The sequence below is a fragment of the Nilaparvata lugens genome, chromosome 5 (assembly GCF_014356525.2).
Source record: "Nilaparvata lugens isolate BPH chromosome 5, ASM1435652v1, whole genome shotgun sequence".
Classification (NCBI taxonomy): domain Eukaryota; kingdom Metazoa; phylum Arthropoda; class Insecta; order Hemiptera; family Delphacidae; genus Nilaparvata; species Nilaparvata lugens.
This window is the reverse complement of record NC_052508.1, coordinates 45,422,654-45,442,524: the sequence shown is the minus strand read 5'-3', so window position 1 is coordinate 45,442,524 and position 19,871 is coordinate 45,422,654. Positions and strand designations below refer to the sequence as shown.

Genomic DNA, 19,871 nt, shown 5'->3' with positions numbered 1-19,871 from the left:
TATCACTATATCATACCAATCACTATTTTATGAGTTGAAGTTTATTATTGAAGAGAATAAATAGACTTCAAACACTGTTGTTCCTTTCCCAATCATTCGTAATGACTTTTGAGAATTGAAATTGAAATGAATGATATTGTACTTATGAATGTATATTGAACTTTTAATATTTATCAATATAGCCTGATAGTAATAGTGGAATAGTATTTTTTATAATAAATCAACTAGTAGTTCTGTGAACAGTAGACCTCAAGCAGTTTTCTCATCCACAAGTATCTGATGTCACCTGTTCTAGTTGATTCAGTTGAATCATAATATAAATTACTTTTTAAATGTTATTTGTTTTCTCCAAGATCAAAAACTCACTTATGTTAACAAACTCAGTTCACGTGTGAATTTGTATCCCATATTATCCAGTTTCGTGATAATCTTTCCATCTGATAAAGATATTTCTCACCTATTTAAAAATTAATTTTTTTCAATCAAGATATTATAATTTCATAGACATTATTCAGTTCATTTAATCATTTTTTATTTTATTCTCAATCACCTATTAAATTTGTTTTTCAAATGTGAGAATATTGATACTGATGGGCACGCATCATATAAAATGTTGAAACACTACCTTATAGAAATAGACACGGCCAGACATCTGTGTAATGAATGCAATAAATAATCCACTTGTTAGCTGATTGATTATAAATAATTCTATAGTCTGAATGATCCTATCTTCAAAGTAGATGATATATATAGTGATATCAGAGAATGGAAAAGTTCCTTTTCTTTTCATACTATTCTTAAAATGCAAAATTTTTAAAAACCTTGTGTATACATCGACGCGCAGTTGAAAAAGGAATATTCCTGCTAAATCTCATCGAATTCTATCAACGCGTTTGGCTGTAATCGCGTTACATACAAACAGACAAAAGCAAATCGAGTTGAAACATAGACCTCACTACGTTCGGTCAATAAAAAGAAAGTTCGGTCAATAACATCTCCACACAGAGGATTCTACTACTTTTAGTTGATATTCTCAATTTATTTCATATTCACCCTTATATTAAAAATATTGTTTTTCGACTACCAGTATGAATTATTCAATTACAGTAAGGAATTTACTATTTCTATCCATTGCGAGGACAGCTAGATAAATGTAGGCTAAGGAACTCGCCAGACGTTTCACAAGCTTCCACTAGACATTCTATGTGGCGTAATATTAATTTTGATTATAAAATTTACTCATCTAGTTTGGAAATGAACTAAAGAGGAAGTACCTATAAACAAGTATAGATGGTACATTCATAAGAAAAAATGTTGGCTTTTTTTAACGCCCCTACAGTTTTAAACTTTGTTCCTTAAACCATTTAGATAAGTGTATGTTTTCTCTAACGCTAGGGTATAAAATTATCAGAATTCTATCTGTTTTATTGTAATTGAAAGTCATTTCGTGGTAATGTTTTCTAGATCTAGAAGATTGAACAATGTTTTGATGTTTTCTCACGTTTTTGTTTCAGATCTGATTGTTCAGTCAAAATCGGGGACAGGAAAAACATGTGTATTCACTGTTGCTGCTCTTGAATTGCTGAATATCGATAGTCTCCGGCTGCAGGCATTAGTTGTGGCTCCAACTAGAGAAATCGCTCTTCAAATAGAATATGTTATTAAAGAGATAGGATCTCAGTTTTCAGGTGACAATATATTGGATATCAATTGAAAAATTCAACAAATTTTATTTTTTATTTTATATTGTGTAATGTGGATATTTCTTTATACTCTTCTCAGAACCAGTTTCTTAGTTCATAAAATTTTCTGTTCTGATGGTACAATAACTTCAAAAAATCATTAACATCGTTGTAAATTCATTTACATTTATATAATAGTAATTTTTTAGTTAATTAATTATGGAATTGATTAATTTAATTTTAATTTTTATATTTTGTAATTTATCATTAGTTAATGATAAATATAATTTTAATGTACTTTGCGTTGCAAAATAATTGTCAAATCCATACAATTGTCTCACGAACTTGAAGGGCGAATTTAAAATAATAAAATCTATATTAAATAATTCTAGACAACTTTAGCAAATACTTCTCGATATTGTATAGTCCAATGTTATCATTCAAGAAATATCATTTTATTGTTTGCAGGACAAGCCATTAGAATGGCGAATTTCTAATGATGAAATATTATTTCTCTGTAGATATTTAATTTTGATGAATCAATAAATAAATAGGCATCATAATTAATTGGAAATACAACTTTGTAGCGTTTCCAGACAAAACTTCTGATCCATATGAAATTGCATCACAAACTGTAGAACTGTAATCTGCTCATTTGTATACATATCATTTATGTAGTACAACCATCAATCAACTTTAATTTTTATTCTATCATGAGCAACCTTACAACATAGCTAAGGCTACTCATATTATAAAAGACCAAGGTTCCATTTAATTTTGTTAGGTTGGGTTATACGTTTTGTGACAACACATTTATTGAGCTGGCCTACAGAGCTCGAAGCATCACGATAAGGAGTGATAAGATAAGTTCTACTTACCAGCCAATTATTATTGAATTATTTTCCTTCAAGTCTGCACTGTTGCTCCATATAACCTACTAAGTATTTTGCGTTGCCATGTTGCAAATCAGGAGTGCAGAAAAATTTTTCCCGCACTAGAGCGGAAAAGTGATTCTTTGCGTTCTGTAATCAGTGCAGCAATGCCCACTTTTCAACGTAACTGTAGGAAAAATATTATTCCAAGCTGCTAGTTATTTAACTCATTAATATTTTATTTTTTTGTTGATATAGGTCTGAAAGTGGTACCATTGATTGGTGGCTTGCCCTTGCAAAAGGACAAAGAGCGTCTGAAAGAGGGATGTCACATTGTGGTTGGTACGCCTGGTCGGCTTCTGCATTGCATAGAATTGGGACTGATTGAGTTGAGTGCCGTGCGACTATTTGTATTGGATGAGGCTGATATGCTAATGAACCTCTCCTTCAAAGATGATATCAAGTAAGTTGACTCACAATTTTTCCTTTCATTACTAACTTACTCATCATGTAGTGCAGCAAAAAGCACCGCTTGAATTAAAAATTTACTTGCAATACAACATTCAATGTTACTATAGATGGAAATTGATGAGAAATTGCATTTATTCAAATGCTAATCGATAAATAATTATTAAATGAAACCCCAAAGTTATAGTAAACGCAAATTGGAGAGGCGGGTGATGGTGGCTCCAACCATGAGTGGAATAGGTAAATTTCAAGCAGTGAAAAAAGTTCAAACTGTTCATGTGCTTTGTGTGCGTTTAAATTTGAAATGTGGTCATACCCTAACTAATCAATAACATAACAAAGAAACAACTATGAGAAATGAAATTAAATAACGAGAAAGGTAAAAAATATATCAAAAATTAGAAACGAGTAGCACCAATTCAAGCATTCACTGTTGTAATTGGACAAATGACGAGTATTTTTTTTGTTTTTCTCTAAATAAAACATAAATGAAACATGATTTTAAAATTGTTTATGACACATCTCTAATATTTAGAATAGCATAAATGCGATTTGAAGCTTGACCTTTACCGATGTCACTCAGAGATGGTGCCACCATTACCTTCAAGTCTAATTTGCGTTTTCTATAACTGCTGTTAACCACCCCGAAGACTTCTTCTTCCCTGGCTGGCAAATGGTTTTTGGATATTAGCTTTCATCGAATTTCCATCTGGCTGTTATCCCTGTTATCAATATTTATAGTAGCAGAAGTCTTCGGGGTGGTTTACAACAATTAACTTTGGGTTTTCATTTAATTATTATTTAATTTTACTGCTTCTCAAATTCTATTTCAAAAATGATAATTTTTCTATGTAGTAGTAATGGTAATAGTAGTAAAGGTTATTATTAATATGGTTATGGTTGGTATCCACTTAAAATAAAATGAATGAAAATTCCCACAACCACTGATTCATTCGAATAATAAGGAATAAGTTCCATAGTTACTTCTACTAGTTTTTAATCAATATTATTTATTCTTTAATTCTGAAATTCAAATGAAAGCTTATTGTTTCAGTACGGTATTTCCCGAATATTGGCTAGTATCTCTGCTATAACCTGTTCATCGAAATGATATACAACAATGATATTGAGTTTGCCTGAGATTGTGAGTGTATAATAATTATCACTCTCACTCATATCAACTGTTAATCACTGGACTCTTTAATACTAGTTCAATTCACTCTGAATCAATTACTGTTATTATTCAGTTCATTACTAGTTTACCCAACAAATATTTTAGATGGCTATTGTGAAGTGGTTTCGCTGCTCCAACATCCACTCTCACACGTGCATGTTTTTTCATATATCTTGGCTCCTAGAACCAGCACAGCCATCTCTACAACCTAGCATCATGAAGAAAACATACCGTTACGGCATTATTCGTCTGTTACACCCTCGTACGTCTTTGCTAGTACTCCCGGACGTGTTTTGATGGAAAATATATTATTTTTCATCCTTTTCAGAGAATCGACAATTATTTGTTGAAACACCGCCGATTTATGTAGTTACTTCACTATTATTATTATTATTATTATTATTAATTTGAAATTTCAATAAGAACTTTCGGTTTCAGTGCGATATTTAAGAGTTTACCAGCCAGCAAACAAGTGGTGGTGTGCAGTGCAACGTTCACATCAGAATTGAAGTCATTTCTTGGCAAGTACATGAACAATGCACCAACCTACGTGACACCCTCAGGCAAATGTCCGGTCCTACTCGGTCTGCGCCATTTTGTGCTGCTCTCTCCTGATCAGTCGTCAAATCAGCTGCGAAGATTGATCAACAAGGAAAACCAGCTGATGTCCATTCTCAAGTCGGTTCCTTTCAGCCAATGCCTCGTGTTTTCAAATTACCAAACCAGGTAATAGTCCAGGCAATGAATGCTCAAAAAGGATATAGATGGAAATGTTTGGAAGACAATTTTTGACCACACAGTTCTGTTTAGGGTAGTAAGGAGGTAAACATATCAAAAGTCCCCACCCCTACCCCCTGTGCTAATGGAAAGCCCAAGTGAGCGTTCCGTCCAAAATGAAGGAAAGAAGCTTGACAGGATAACTTAGTCATGTTATATGTATTTTCGGTTCATTTTCCAGCTATTTCCGCCAAATCCTGCAATCGGACAGAAAAATTCTATCTTGCCTTTTTTTAGATTATGAAATTCTGAATAAGATGAAATCATTCGGAACTCTCTACCTTCAATGAGTACTGAGTTACATTTTTTTTCAAAATGAGTAAAATTCTAAGAAAAAATAAATTTCGATTAAATTTTGTTTTTAATCAACAGTATCTATCTACCGATTGTTATCATTTAAATTTATAATCCAAAATACCTCTGGGCGTAATTTTGTGCTCTACAATCTGAGACTAGGTAGCGCTTTATCTCATATCGATTTCCAGGTATACCTGAAAACAAAGATCCTCGTATTTTGAAAAACACATAATTTTTAGCTTCTATCATCATCACCAACTACATTGTCAACACATTGAAATTTCGCGCAATGATAATTCATAATATATGAACAATGATAATATTGATCTTCATAAGATCATGTTCTATAAGAATCACCCTTTAGATGCACTTAATTTATTGTAGAGGTGCGCATAAGGACACCTCAAGGATCAAAATTTCGAATACTCATAACTTTTGACACAATGATCGGATCTCATCGGAGCTCTTTCTTCTCGGCTCGTCAAGGCTGTTGAAAATCATGCATCATAAGTCAAATTTGGTTGAAAGATAGAAAATTCATACTCGAGTGTACCTTCAACCAGTATTTCAAAACACAAAAAAATAAACAACTTCTTTATTCAAAGCTATGTAGCGTGTTCAAAATGATTATTTTGGTAGATCCAACCGTCTAAAAGTATTGAATCTGTAGAAAAATATTGTATGAATCGTAGGATATGTTGATGGGACTTGAAAGTTATGTAGTTTTTAAGAAAAATACTTACAAATTCGCTAAATTTAACATTGAAAAGATAGGAAGAATAGATTTTTAGAGCACCAATGACTTTACACCGATCAGCTGGCTCTGATCATCAAGAGATGCGCATGATTACTACCTTGTATTCTACGTACATTGGTTAGAAATTAACTCCTATTAATCCCTTTTTATAATGTTGCAGAATTTTCTGCTGTAGATAAGTGATAACGTCATAAAATATGATATTTGAGTGCGTTATAACTTGATGCTCATCAATTTAAACTCAAATTTCAATTTCAATTCATTTGCCATAAAATTACAGTCTCATTTTAAACTTAGTAATTTTAAGCTACTTTCTATTATGCATTCTAATGATGCATTTCCATGTTACATTTATTGTATGGAAGAGAATGATTGAATGGGTTGTTGTCAGAGCGGAAAGCATTTGCTGCAAGCTGCGCCGGAAAGGCTGGGAGAAGTGCTGCGAATGGATCGCGGGCAACCAGGATCAGGGCACACGTATTGGCGTGTACGAGCGCGTGCGTGACATGAAGGCACGCATCCTGTTGACGACAGACCTGACGGCGCGCGGACTTGACTTTGAGGCGACCAATCTGGTCGTCAACCTAGACCTGCCCGCCGATTCGCACACCTATCTGCATCGCATGGGCCGCGCCGGCCGCTTTGGATCTCAAGGTAACCAACCAGCAACCACAAAGCTCTTCTATCACTGCCACCTATCATGAATTCCATGCCCAAAGAGTTGACAACACTGTGAACGTAGGTCTTCCATGTCAGGAAGAATCCTTCCACTATTATCAGTCAGCTGCAGCATGCATTGCAAAAATCAGGCGGGGATCCAGGAAGGGGGGGGCGATCGCCCCCCCCCCACTTTCCGAGTGGTGTTTGAAAAATCTACAGTTACTTAAGTCCAGTCAATATAGACATGAAAAAGGGGGTGTGCTTGCATTTTATATTCTAGTTCTGATTTTTCAATATATTTGGATACATATAAGAAGTCCAGAACCAATCATTCCATGCAAAATTTCCTTGAGCTAGATATTCCGCCAAATCCTGACACAAAAATTCGTTTTCGCCTTTTTTTAGATCATGAAATTCTTAATAATGAATTCTCCATTGTCATCACATTAAGATTTCGCACCATGATATAAGTTCATTAGATCATTTTCTATGAGAATCATCCTGTTGTAAATATGCTTTTGTAATTGACACTTTATTCATTAAAAGTTTACATCGAACAAGATCAAAATAAAAATAACATAATCTTTGAACATCTCTCATCAAAATCCAAGAATTATTTACTTGTAAACGTTCGTTGCTAAAACAGTCACCTTGGCAACTGTGACTAGTATCCATGTAGGGTTTGCCTACTGACATCATTATCCCCCTTTAGGGATGTTGGTCTCCAATATCCAGATTTCGCTGATAAGGGGCTAAACGATTAATGTGTACAAACTTTGGTTTGGTTCTCCCTTCAGTTTTCTTAATCCTGTACACTACATCATTTATTCTCTTCAGAATGTAGTATGGGCCTTCCCATGCGCTTTCTAATTTTGAGCAAACTCCTCTAATTTGCTTTGGGTTATATAGCCAAACGAGTTTCCCTTCTTCAAGTTTTGTTTCGGATGCTGCCAAATCATACTTTATTTTTAGTTTAGTACTGTATAAATGTAGATGTTTTCTGGCGATTTCATGAATTGTTGAAAGATGATTTTCCAAATCAGCAATGTATTCCATCCGATTCTTTTGTTGATCTGGTGGTCTACCAAACATTAAATCTCCAGGGAGTCGAATCTCCCTCCCATAAAGCATTTCTGCTGGACTCCAACCAGTTGAGCGGTAAGCCAGCAAAAATAAAGGAAGTATCATATCCCAATTTTTCTGATCTGATGAAACTGATTTTCGTAGAAACTCTCTTGTCTTATTATGACGCTCTACCATTCCATTGGATTGTGGATGAAGTGGGGTTGTATGTGTTTTTTATCCCTAACAATTTGCAAACTTCTTGAAAAGCATTTGATTCAAAATTTCTGCCTTGATCACTATGTAATTCTAATGGCACTCCTAATCGACTATCCAATTTTCTATTATCATTCTGGCAACGGTTTGGGCCTCTTGATTTGCAATGGGGTATACTTCTGGCCACTTTGTGAAGTAATCAATAATCACCAACAGATATTTATTACCTTTAGTCCAGTCAATCTATATAATAAGAGAGAGTAGGTTTGTGTTTGTTTACATCAAAGCATGTCAACTGTGGATTGCATACCGAAAAAACGGGAATGATTCAGATCTCCAAATTTTGCACATAGATTCTAAAAATATCAATTTCGTGCACCTCGAAGCCCAAATTTCAATTTTCCTTCTAGATTTTTCAGAAATAATTTTTCATTTATGTTTATATTTTATAAATAAAATTTAATTTATGGAACATCATACAGCATATCTATTGGGCCCGTTCTGTGTACATGGAATGTGGTAAATTGTCCGAATCACAATTGTTCACAATTTACCAGGTAAAAAGTTCCGCATTCCATGGGAAGAGTTTTCACAGATTCTGTTCCAGAAACCAGTTCCAGTTCCAAAATCCTGCCCCACAGTCGAAGCGTGGCAAATTGTCCGACCTGGTACAGTTCCAACTATCTGAGCTCTCATTGGTCGATTATTCTAGTCTGCTTGCTTCTCTGCGCATGCGCTGATAGTTTGTTTACTTTACCATAGCATAGCCATAGAATACATAACCAACATTATGATGTTTGATAACTGTATGATCTGGATGAAAAGAGCAGTGGACTTTGGTAATAAATTAATGAAACAACTAAGAGTGTTATTTCTGAATCTAACCCAATCATACATAAAGTTTCAAATTATTGTTGTACATTCAAAATTGATCAGAAATTGAATGCAAAACGATCATTTTAAAGTTACTGGTAGCTAGATAGCTTAGGGAAAATTAATTAATATATGAATACTAGGAAAGGTCAATGCCAAATGAGAACAATAGGTTTATAATCATACAAGATTATATTTTGATAAATCAAAGATTGGTGAAAGATAAAACTTGAACATACAAAAGTTCTATAAGTGCAAGTAAACATATATTGAGTCAAGAATGAATGACAATAATAATTCAATTTATGAAATTCCCAAAAAATTAATAACTACACTTTAAAATGTGATGTTTTTTACATGTGAGCAATCATCAATCAATGTGATGCTAAAGTTTCTTAATACTTCTGAGTTGTAGTTACAAGTAAGCAAAATTTCAAATAAAATAGATGAAAATTATAGTATTGGAAAATATTAAAAAGATTGAGTGTGAAAACCTTCTAATAAAAATTGATATAAGTGATATTACTGGAATGCAATTTTAACGAGAAATACAATACTGATAATACAATCTTAAAAGTGATTTATAATGCAGTTATGATTCATAGTGCAGTTAATGAAGGTATAATTGAATCAAATTTAATTGTAAAACATGAATTAATCTTCAAAATTGAATAAGATATAATATTTGAATACTAAGATACTAAAGATAATAATGTAATGTTACAAAGATTCTTGTGAGTCTAGATTGGAGAATAGACTTAAGAACACATTGATTGAGGCTGTTAAAATTGAATTGATTAACTAGAGTTTGTAAAAAGGCTTGGAATTGCCAAATGTTAACATTCATGATAAAAATTCTTACAAAACCAAACAAGGGAATGGAACTAAGAATCACAATAATTGAAGCTGAAAATTGTAAAAAAGATTCTTACAAATCCAAACAAGGGAATGGAACTAAGAACCAAAATAATTGAAGCTGATAATTGTAATAAAAAGTCAAATTGTAATAACTTTGACTAGAATGAAAGATTATTGAAAAGATTCACAAAAATTTGGTGTACAAAATACATGATAATTCAGGTTTGAGCCAGTGAATGGCAATGTGAAACAAGTTGCTAAATTTCAAAATGACAATGAAGATGGCCTAATGAATAAATGGTCAATAGAATCTGATTTTCAGGTTAACTATTTTGAAAATCAAAAACAGTAGATAATACATATATATAAAAGAAAAGGTAAATTAATACAAAATACTTAGCTCAATGTAAGGTTAGCAGCTTCAAAGTGCCAAGAGATAGGACATGTCCAGGCCAGGACATGTCGATGGGAAGCTGCAGCAGAGGCAGAGGCAGGACTACTGGAGGAGCAAATGTTCTCACGAAGCAAGAGAAATATGGAGTTGAGCGAGGATCCAAAATGATGAAGTCATTCCAAGGGAAGAAAAGTGGCAACAATGTGGCTATTAGTGGTTAACAGCTACGACACAGTAAAGTCACAGTGCAACGTGATGCAACAGCGAGACAATCTTATGTGAAGAACTTGGAGCACAACTCAAATTTGTAAAAAGTGAGTTAGAATTGTAGAACGAATGTTTGAGAGATGCAATTTGATTGAAATTCATTAAAACCTGAGTCCAAAGTTCTTCTTCTTCTTCTTTTCCTTCCCCTTATGCCGCTAAGCGTCGGGTGCCTCCAACCATTTCTTATATTGCACTCTATCCTGGGCCATCCTCCTAACGTCCGTCATTGTCTTTCCCTTTCCAGCCGCGATACTCGCCACATACTCGCTCCATTCCATCCGTGGTCGTCCCCTGCCTCGACGTCCCTCCGGTCTTGCTTCCATTACCATCCTTGCTTTTCTTTCCTCCCTCATTCGTGTGACATGTCCATACCAACCTAAAGCTTTTCGTTGGACAGAAATGATCAGCTCTTCCTCCTTTAGAGTATCTCTGATCACTCCATTTCTCACTCTGTCTCTCCTTGTCTTTCCAACGACTTTTCTTAAATATCTCATTTCTGAGGAGGTAATTCTACTTTTATGTTTATCTAGGAGTGTCAGGCATTCTGTTCCATACATTAGGATGGGCTTAAAAACTGCTTCATAGATTTTCATTTTTGTTCCCTGGCTTATCTCTCTTTTCCCAAGTAGTGTCCTGCTTATTTGGTAGTATACCTGGTTAGCTTTCCTTACCCTATTATTGATTTCTTCATCAACCTTTCCATCTGTGGAGATGACCGTTCCCAAATATTCAAAGTTATTCACTCTTTCCATAGATTTTCCATTCCACTTTATTTCCATTTCTGCATTTCCCTGCATCTTAGATATCACCATTACCTTACTCTTATCTGTATTTACTATCATTCCCTTGTCTCTTATTGCACTACACCATTCCGTGACAGAATTCTGAAGGTCTCTTTTGTTTGTTGATATCAATGCAATGTCATCCGCATAGATAAGTGCTTGAACATACACAGGACGGAGCTGATGATTTCCGACTTTACTTCTACTTGTTCTTCTTTTACATATTTTCAATATTTGGTCCATCAGCACTATGAATAACAGAGGGCTGAGGCTGTCTCCCTGCTTGACGCCTTTATCCATTTTAAACTCTCCGGACACAGCACCTCCTATTCTCACAACTCCGGTTACATTCTTGTACAGGCTCTTGATCCTTTTCATTATTTCATAAGATGCCCCCGCCTCCCTCAAGGCTGACCACAGGTACTCTCTAGGAACAGTATCAAATGCTGCTTTCAAATCCAGGAAGGCCAAGTAGGTGTCACCAGCGCGGCTCAGTCTTTTGTCCATGACTTGTCTGATAGTAAATATATGATCACTGGTCTGACGATCTCTTCTAAACGCCGCCTGTTCCTCCTCCAGTCCCTCCTCCACCTCTACTCTAAGTCGTCTTTCTAGTATCCGGGAATAGATCTTCAATACTACTGATGATAAGCATATGGCTCTGTAGTTCTCACATTGAACTGAACTACCTTTTTTATGTATGGGAACAATCACATTTTTCTCCCATTCTGATGGAATTTTGGCATACTGCCAGACATCTTTACACAACTTCCATATCCAGTTAGCTACTCTTTCCCCTCCATATTTAATGAGTTCGGGTGTTATACCATCATATCCAGCTGCTTTTCCCAATTTCATGCACTCTATGGCATTTTGAACTTCTTGAAAGGATATCTGCATTTGCTCTTCTACTTGATCTTCTTCATTAGCACCATCAATAGGTCTTACCTCCTCCTGAAATGCCTTTTCATAGTAATTTCTCCACACCTGCAATACATCTTTCAGTTCTGATTTCATCCTTCCCTCCTCATCAATCACACTTCTCACACGCTTTCCATACTTTCCTCGTAGGGCTCGAACTGTGTGCCAAAATTTATTACTCATTGCTTGACTGTTTTCCTCAATTTCCCTTCCAAACTCCTCCCATGACTCCAACTTAGCCTTTCTTACTTCTTGTTTGGATTCTCTTCGTCTTTGTACATATTCAGTCCAATCATCTGCATTTTTAGTTCTGAGAAACTTTTTCCATGCCTCCTTCTTCAGTCGAACCTTCTCTTTCACCAAATCGTTCCACCACTTGGTTCTTTTTACATGCTCTCCCACTACTGTCTTTCCACACACTTCCTCTGCAACTCTCAACAGCGACTTCTTCAGTAGGCACCATCTCTTCTCAATATTCTCTTCTGAGCTTCCATCAATTTCTTCCTCCTTCCTCAAGAGCTCCTCAGTTATTAGCCTTTGATATTCTCTTCTGTTCTCTGCCTTCTTCAATTCCATTATCTTTATTTTCTCATACTTGACAGATTTATACTTCTTTGGAGGTCTAATTTGTGTGTCCATAATCAATAGTTTGTGCTCTGTACTGAGCTCCGCACTCCTGTACACCCTCACATCCGTTACCGCATATCTGAAGTGCCTTGAGTATACAAAATAGTCAATTGCACTTTTGACTCCTCTGTTGGGTGATTCGAATGTGATTTTATGGATACTTTTATGGGGGAAGAAGGAATTTCCAACTAACAGATCGTTATCCACACAGAACTCCAGCATTCTCTTGCCACTACCATTCATTACCGACTCTGCTCCATGCTTTCCTAGGCATCCATGTCCTATTGTGATATCATTGCCTACCCTCGCATTCCAGTCACCCATGATTATTATGTGCTTTGCATACTGTCGGGCCTTATCAACTGTTTCCTGTAAGGCTGAGTAAAATGTCTCTTTCTCTAGTTCAGCCGAGTCATCTGTGGGAGCATATATTTGTATTAGTGACACCCTTTCAGCAAACTCTAAATCTGCAGAAATAATTCTAGAGTTTACTGCCGTCCAGCTCACCATTTTTCTTTGGCACTCATCACTTAGTATAATGCCCACTCCTTCCTTTGCTCTAGCTTTCATTTCCACCCCTGAATATAGAAATGTGTATCCCTTATCTAAAGCCATCTCACCACATCCTTTCTTTTTGGTTTCACTAATGCCCATCAATTTCAATCCATATTTCTCCATCTCCTCGACCACCTCACACTCCTTTCCAGCAATAGACGTAACGTTCCATGTTCCAAATTTCATAAATTGCATTTCCGTTTTTTATTCCTTAAGTCCGGTCCTGTTCCGAGGCTCGTTAGTCTTCTCTGAATCCGAGTTTATCCAGCGTGTGGGGGATTAGCCCAACGACGCCTTCTTTGGAGTACTTCTTTGTCTGCCTCCTACCCTTCGACCTGTCCGGCTTGGGTGGCCCTGCTGGTAGTTACACTACCGCCGGCATAGCTCTCTGGGTCACTGGAGGACGCAAGCCCCTCCACCAACGACAAGGTGTTGTACTCCCCAGAGGGGGAGTCCAAAGTAACTTGGAAAAACACTTGAGTAGACATGAACGTGTGGTTGCGATGCACTGAATTGAAAGTTATGAGAATTTAAGACTTCAAAGTTTAAAACTCAAGATTGATTGTTGACTTGATTGTAGACACTTTATAACATTTGAAAAGTGATCTGAAGATTGAGATTGAGTGCAAAAGAACGGTTTCAAAACTTGAAGAATGCAGAGCTACATAATCTCTGGACAAAAGCGAGTTGGAGCGAAGAACGAACGAAGTTTGCGAGAGACGAAGAAGGGGGTAAAGCAGTATTGTTCAATGCAAAACCAAAAAATCAAGCTATAAAAGTTAAGACCTGAAAACAACCTAAGTAGGACAATCGACGAAAATCTTTAAAAAATATGCAATGTATTCTAAAGCTATAAATGAAGAAAGAATGACGAAAAACAAGAGCGACCAACAAGTCAGCTGATTAAAGTAAAGTTGGCAGCGGAAGCACGCCAAGATTCAAACACTGCCAGCGCGACTACTAAAAAAAAGCTGAAATGAAGAATGGACGGCAGACGAAATCTAACAATAACCATTCATTAAATGAATTTTTCTCTATAGAAAATTTGAGAGTAATGGAATAAAAGAAATGCACACTTTTCTAGACGGTAAATTTGTAAAACAGCCTTTCTTCATTCACGCAGCTAGTAAACGACACTCTAGTGTAAATCAACTTTATATATGTGTGCGCGCCAAAAGCTTGAACCAACAATTTTGAAATGGCGTTCCATGGGAACAATTTGCACTAGTCATGTGATGGAACAATATTTACGATTGGAACTGGAACAATAATTTACTGTACACAGAACGTACACTAATATTGTTGTAGAATTTGTTTGTATAAAGGAAGCTCATAGAGAAATTGATACGCTGGTAACAATGTGTAGCAATATGATGTGTTTCAATACAGGAAGCTCATGTTTTGATACAAGTGCTGGCAGCTTATAGCGATTGTGATAATATTATATTATTGTGAATTGTTAAGTTTTGAATAACAACATTTTATTGATTCTCAATCTTTCAAATTTTCGAAAAGCTGTTTTTTCATCTTTAAATACGATATTAAATACTGAAAATCATCTACCATACAACACTACCGCCGCCAGTAGGAGCGGTGAGTTAAATTATGTTATAAAATTATGTAAGAGTTTTGATTTTAAATGAAATCAATACAATAATATAGCCAACATACAATATTGTTTCGCTGACAAACTCCTAAATCGGTGAAATATTGACAACTTTTACTCAACATAAGAGATGTATTTCAAGTATGATGAAGGTTAGGTATGGTACCGTATGTAGCCTACTGAAATCCATGTATCAGAAACAAAAATTTGTTGAACCCAATTACCAGTTATATTATTCAGCTTTTTGAACAAATATTTTAAATAATATGTGTCGAATTATTTTCAACAAAGTGCTACGAATAATCATTTTCCATCTATTTTGGGGGCGAATTCAATCGCGGTCCATCCTAAAATATAACAGCATATTTGAATGTTGCCGGAATTTTCTTCATTTTTTTTGTATCACTTCACAAGTAGATGCGAAAATTAATGAATATCGTTATGAATTATAAGACAGGAATGAATTGAATTTTTTTTTTTGATGAAATATACCACTATAATTTATTCTTATCTAGGTAGCAAAATAAGAATAAGTATAATGCGATGCGATGAAGGTTATAACGTTGATACAAGACATTCGATTTCAACCGCCGTCGTGGCGTATTGGTAAAGCAGTCGGCTTTTAAGCGAGAGACTTGAACTTTTTTTTGTTCTTAATTTTTTTCCTCGAAACGTATTATTATAAATTATTTTTTAAAGGAAGTTGTTTTCATTACGATAGAACTTGAATTTCATCAAATAATTATTTAATGTAAAATTTTGCAATCAAGTTAATTAATTAATAATTATTATTATTACTATCGTATTTAATAAAACTTCCAAGTGAAAAAACACTCACATTTTATTATAATTATTATTAATAGTTGACATTTCCAAAAATCTTTAGTATTGTCTCATGGATTGTAATCTATTCATGTCTATCATGGATCATTATAATCTATCCATGTCTGTTTGTTTGTATGAATTTTTATATTCATCCTAAAATAGAAGATGGAATTCTGTGTAATTCATCGTACATCGCATATTTCCATCTATTGACAATCAGCAACTATGAAAACATTAAATTCATCTTTGAAACACTGATTTAACCTATCTATATGTTTTTAATTCAAAACTTTACTAATAGATATTACTACCAAATGATTGAGAAGAATATGTTTTCGGAATAATAAATGCTGCATGACTAAGCACATAGGAAGTCCGTATTGAGATGTGAATGAAGATATTGATTTATAAATTTCATGATTCACCAAATATAGAGTCAAGTGTGACATGAGATACATTGACTTTTTGGCGGTACGAAGTTCGCCGGGTAAGCTAGTATAGACATAAAAAAGGGGGTGTGCTTGCAATTTATATTGTAGTTATGATTTTTTAATATATTATTTGGGTACATAAGAGAAGTCCAGAACCAATTTCTTCATGCAAAATTTCCTTGTGCTAGATACAGGGTGGCCCAAAAACCTCGTATTTTCGGCTCATTTTCCAACTTTCAGCTATTTCTGCCAAATCTCGTGATCGGACAGAAAAATCTGCTCACATCTTTTAAAATTCTGAATAGAATGAGTTCATTCGGAACTCTCTATCTCCAATGAGTACTGAGTTATGATTTTTCAAAAATGAGTGAAATTTTAAGAAAAAATCAATTTTTATGAATTTTAATTTTTGATCAACAATATCTTCCGAATGTTACCATTTAGATGTATAATTCAAAATCCATCTGGGAGTATTTTTGTGCTCTACAATCTGAGATCAGCAAGTGCGCTCCATCTCATATAGATTCCCAGGTACACCTGACAACAATGCTCCTTGTATTTGTGAAAAACACCCAATTTTCAGTTTCAACCATCATCACCATCATCATCATCAAATTGTCATCACATTGATATTCCGCACAATGACGAGTTCATGAGATCATGTTCCATGAGAATCACCCGTTAGATTCACTTCATTTTAGTATTTCCTAGTGGAGAGAGGCGCTTAAGGACACCTCAAGGATCAAAATTTCAAACACTTATAACTTTTGACACAATGCTCAAATTTCATCGTACTACACTTCATTCTTGTCGGCTCGTCAAGGTGGTCTAAAATCAGGCATCATAAGTCAAATTCGGTCAAAAAATGGAAAATTTATTGTTGAGTGTACTTAAGTCCATATTCCAATTCACAAAAAATGGCCAATTTCTATAATCAAAGTTATGTATCTCGGTAACTCCTCATTTTAAAAATCATTACTTGATCTTGAAATGTACAATAGAATTTTCTCTTTCATCTGCTGTAAACGATTCATGAAAAAATATGTCCGTAGAGTGAGATTTGATTGTTAAAAGAAATCCGAAAATTGTAGATATTTTTTTATATTAACGGTTTTGGCAGTTCTATGATAAGTAAAAGTGATCCAAGATTGATTTTTAGGCATCTGAGCTCGTAGAGGATGAATTTATCTACAATTTGAAATCAATCGTGAGTTTCTTTGATGTACCAGACTCGTTTTAGAAACTATTGATCAACAGTAAAATCACGAAAAAAGAGTAAATAAAAACTGAAATCGCCATTTTTTAAAATCTTCTGTAACTTTCGAATTGTATTGGAATCGATAGTTTCATTTATTGGAATTTGTAGAGGGGGAAAATTTTCACATCCCCACTAGATTTGGAAATTTTATCAGAAGTACTTCACAAGTCATGCAGCTTTGAATATAGAAATTGGCCATTTTTGTGTATTGGAATATGGGCTTGAGTACACTCAACAATAAATTTCCATTTTTTGACCGAATTTGACTTATGATGCCTGATTTTAGACCGCCTTGACGAGCCGAGCATTGAGCATCGAACCATCTGAGTTTTCTGGGTTAGTAGCTAAGCCTTCTCTTGAGACTATATGACCTAGATATTTTACTTCAGTTCTAAACAGGTTACACTTCTTTGGAGATAGTTTCAGGTTAACTGTTTCTAGTCTAGAAAATACCTTTTCCAAGTTATCCAGATGTTCTTCAAATGTCTTTCCCGTTACAATAATATCATCAAGATAGACTAAGCATACTTCCCAAGACAGACCACGAAGCACCATATCCATTAATCTCTCAAATGTTGCTGGTGCATTAGTAAGACCAAATGGCATGACATTGAACTGCCATAATCCTTCCCCTGTTGAAAATGCTGTCTTCTCTTTATCGTCAGGATGTAATGCTACCTGCCAATACCCGCTTTTCAGATCAAGTGAAGAAAACCACTTGGAACCGGAAAGTGTATCTAAACTGTAATTAATTCGAGGGAGTGGGTAACTATCTTTCTTTGTAACTTCATTCAATTTTCTGTAGTCCACATAGAATCTCATACTGCCATCTGTTTTCTTAACCAAAACTACTGGTGATGACCAAGGGCTGTGTGATTCTTCAATAACATTCTGTTCCTTCATCTTTTGCAACATATCACCTACTTCTTGTCTTTTTGCGAATGGTACTCCTCTAGGTCGTTGTTTTATTGGATGAGCATCTCCAGTATCAATTCCGTGATATGTGAGTTTGGTATAACCCATATCTTCATCTTCAAAAGCAAAAATGTCTACATTCTTTCTTAACATTTGTTGAGCTGACTGTCGATTTTCATCTGTCATATTTGTTCTCCATCAGTCAGTAATTGATTAATACACCTTTCAACTTCATTGGAACTTTTCTTAAATCTTTTGTTATTATTGTTTTCTCCAAGTACTTCAACATCATTACAATTTGCCACTGCCTTACCTTTCTCTATCACTTTCGGTTCTTCAGTAACATTTGCAATGAGAACGGAAATTGTTTCATTTTTTCCAATAATTGAGTGTCCAGTCAACAACCCTTTATTATACATGCTCTGGTTAGGCTCAATTAGGTTTGTCTCATTTTCCAACATTCTTTCAGGTTTTGTCATGACCAGTACTTCTGAAAAAGGTGGTATAAGTTCCTCTTCTATTGTAAACAGTCTTATTTTGTTACAAACTTCCTGTTCTAGTGTTTTGTTTTCCTGGTGATGATTTAAATGCAAATATTCATTACCAAATTTAATAACATTCCTGGAGATATCAATTACAAATGTATACTCTCTCATAAGATCTAGGCCTAAAATGAAATCATCCATTATTGATGCAACGAAAACGGTAGCTCTTATTCTCTTTCGACCAAGATATAAGACAATGTCAGCTTTTCCATGTACAGGGACTTTTTCTCCAGAATCAGTTTGAAGTACAAATTTTCTTTCTATCTGTTTAACTTTTGTACAATCAATTAAATCTGGACGTATGATTGATGATGTTGCTCCTATGTCAATTGTTACCAAACACTCTTCCCCTTCAATTGTCCCATTCATGTGTAAGCTGTTCCCATTCCTTTTAATCATAGTAGCACTACCAATTGCTTCTGAGGTCTCATTGGTAGCAGCTGACATTCGCCTCCCAATGTCAGCTGAATTTAGTTTTCCCTCTGTTCAGTGTTGTTTAGTAATTTTGCTACTGACTTATTTTTCGTAGGTACAAATTTACAACATCTCTTCGAATGTCCTAATTTACCACAGTTCCAACATCGATTTTCACATTTTTGTTGAGGACACCATAATAATTGTATATGTCCACTCTTTCCACACAGTCATCACTCTAAGGGCCGGTTTCCGAGCTCCGGATCTATAAGTTCTGACTTACAGAGTCCAGGACTGAAATAAGCTCTCGGGTCTAAATTGACTTTCTGAGTCACGAATTTATCTTCTAAACTCCGGAGTCTATCAAGTTCTCGACTTATTTGAGTCCAGGACTTTAACGCATTAAACGTGAAGGAAATTCACAATATTTTGCTGTTGTTTTGTTGGCATTATAGCAAAACGGAAACAGCTGATTACAGCGGGGCAATTCAAATGAGCATGCTCTCCAAAAAACTATATTGTAAAAATACGATCAGATTTCTTTGTTGGCTTATTCAAAGCAAAACCTTTGAAAGGTGAATGAATAAACATTTCATTTTACGTTATGCTATTATTGATCATTGATCCTAACCAGT

The 19,871-nt window shown here is 34.9% G+C and overlaps 1 protein-coding gene across 5 annotated transcripts in view; it reads left to right on the top strand.

Annotated features, from left to right (window-relative positions):
* The window catches only part of LOC111048399 (probable ATP-dependent RNA helicase DDX20), a 65,220-nt gene that overhangs the window by 28,624 nt on the left and 16,725 nt on the right, over nt 1-19,871 (top strand). For 4 of the 5 annotated variants that reach the window (XM_039428425.1, XM_039428424.1, XM_039428422.1 and 1 more), the window contains exons 3-6: nt 1,515-1,688; nt 2,813-3,017; nt 4,635-4,922; nt 6,419-6,681. In XM_039428425.1, coding sequence (XP_039284359.1) covers nt 1,515-1,688; nt 2,813-3,017; nt 4,635-4,922; nt 6,419-6,681 — 930 coding nt within the window. The remainder of the gene's footprint in view (nt 1-1,514; nt 1,689-2,812; nt 3,018-4,634; nt 4,923-6,418; nt 6,682-19,871) is intronic. The other variant, XR_005571359.1, reaches the window with a different exon arrangement.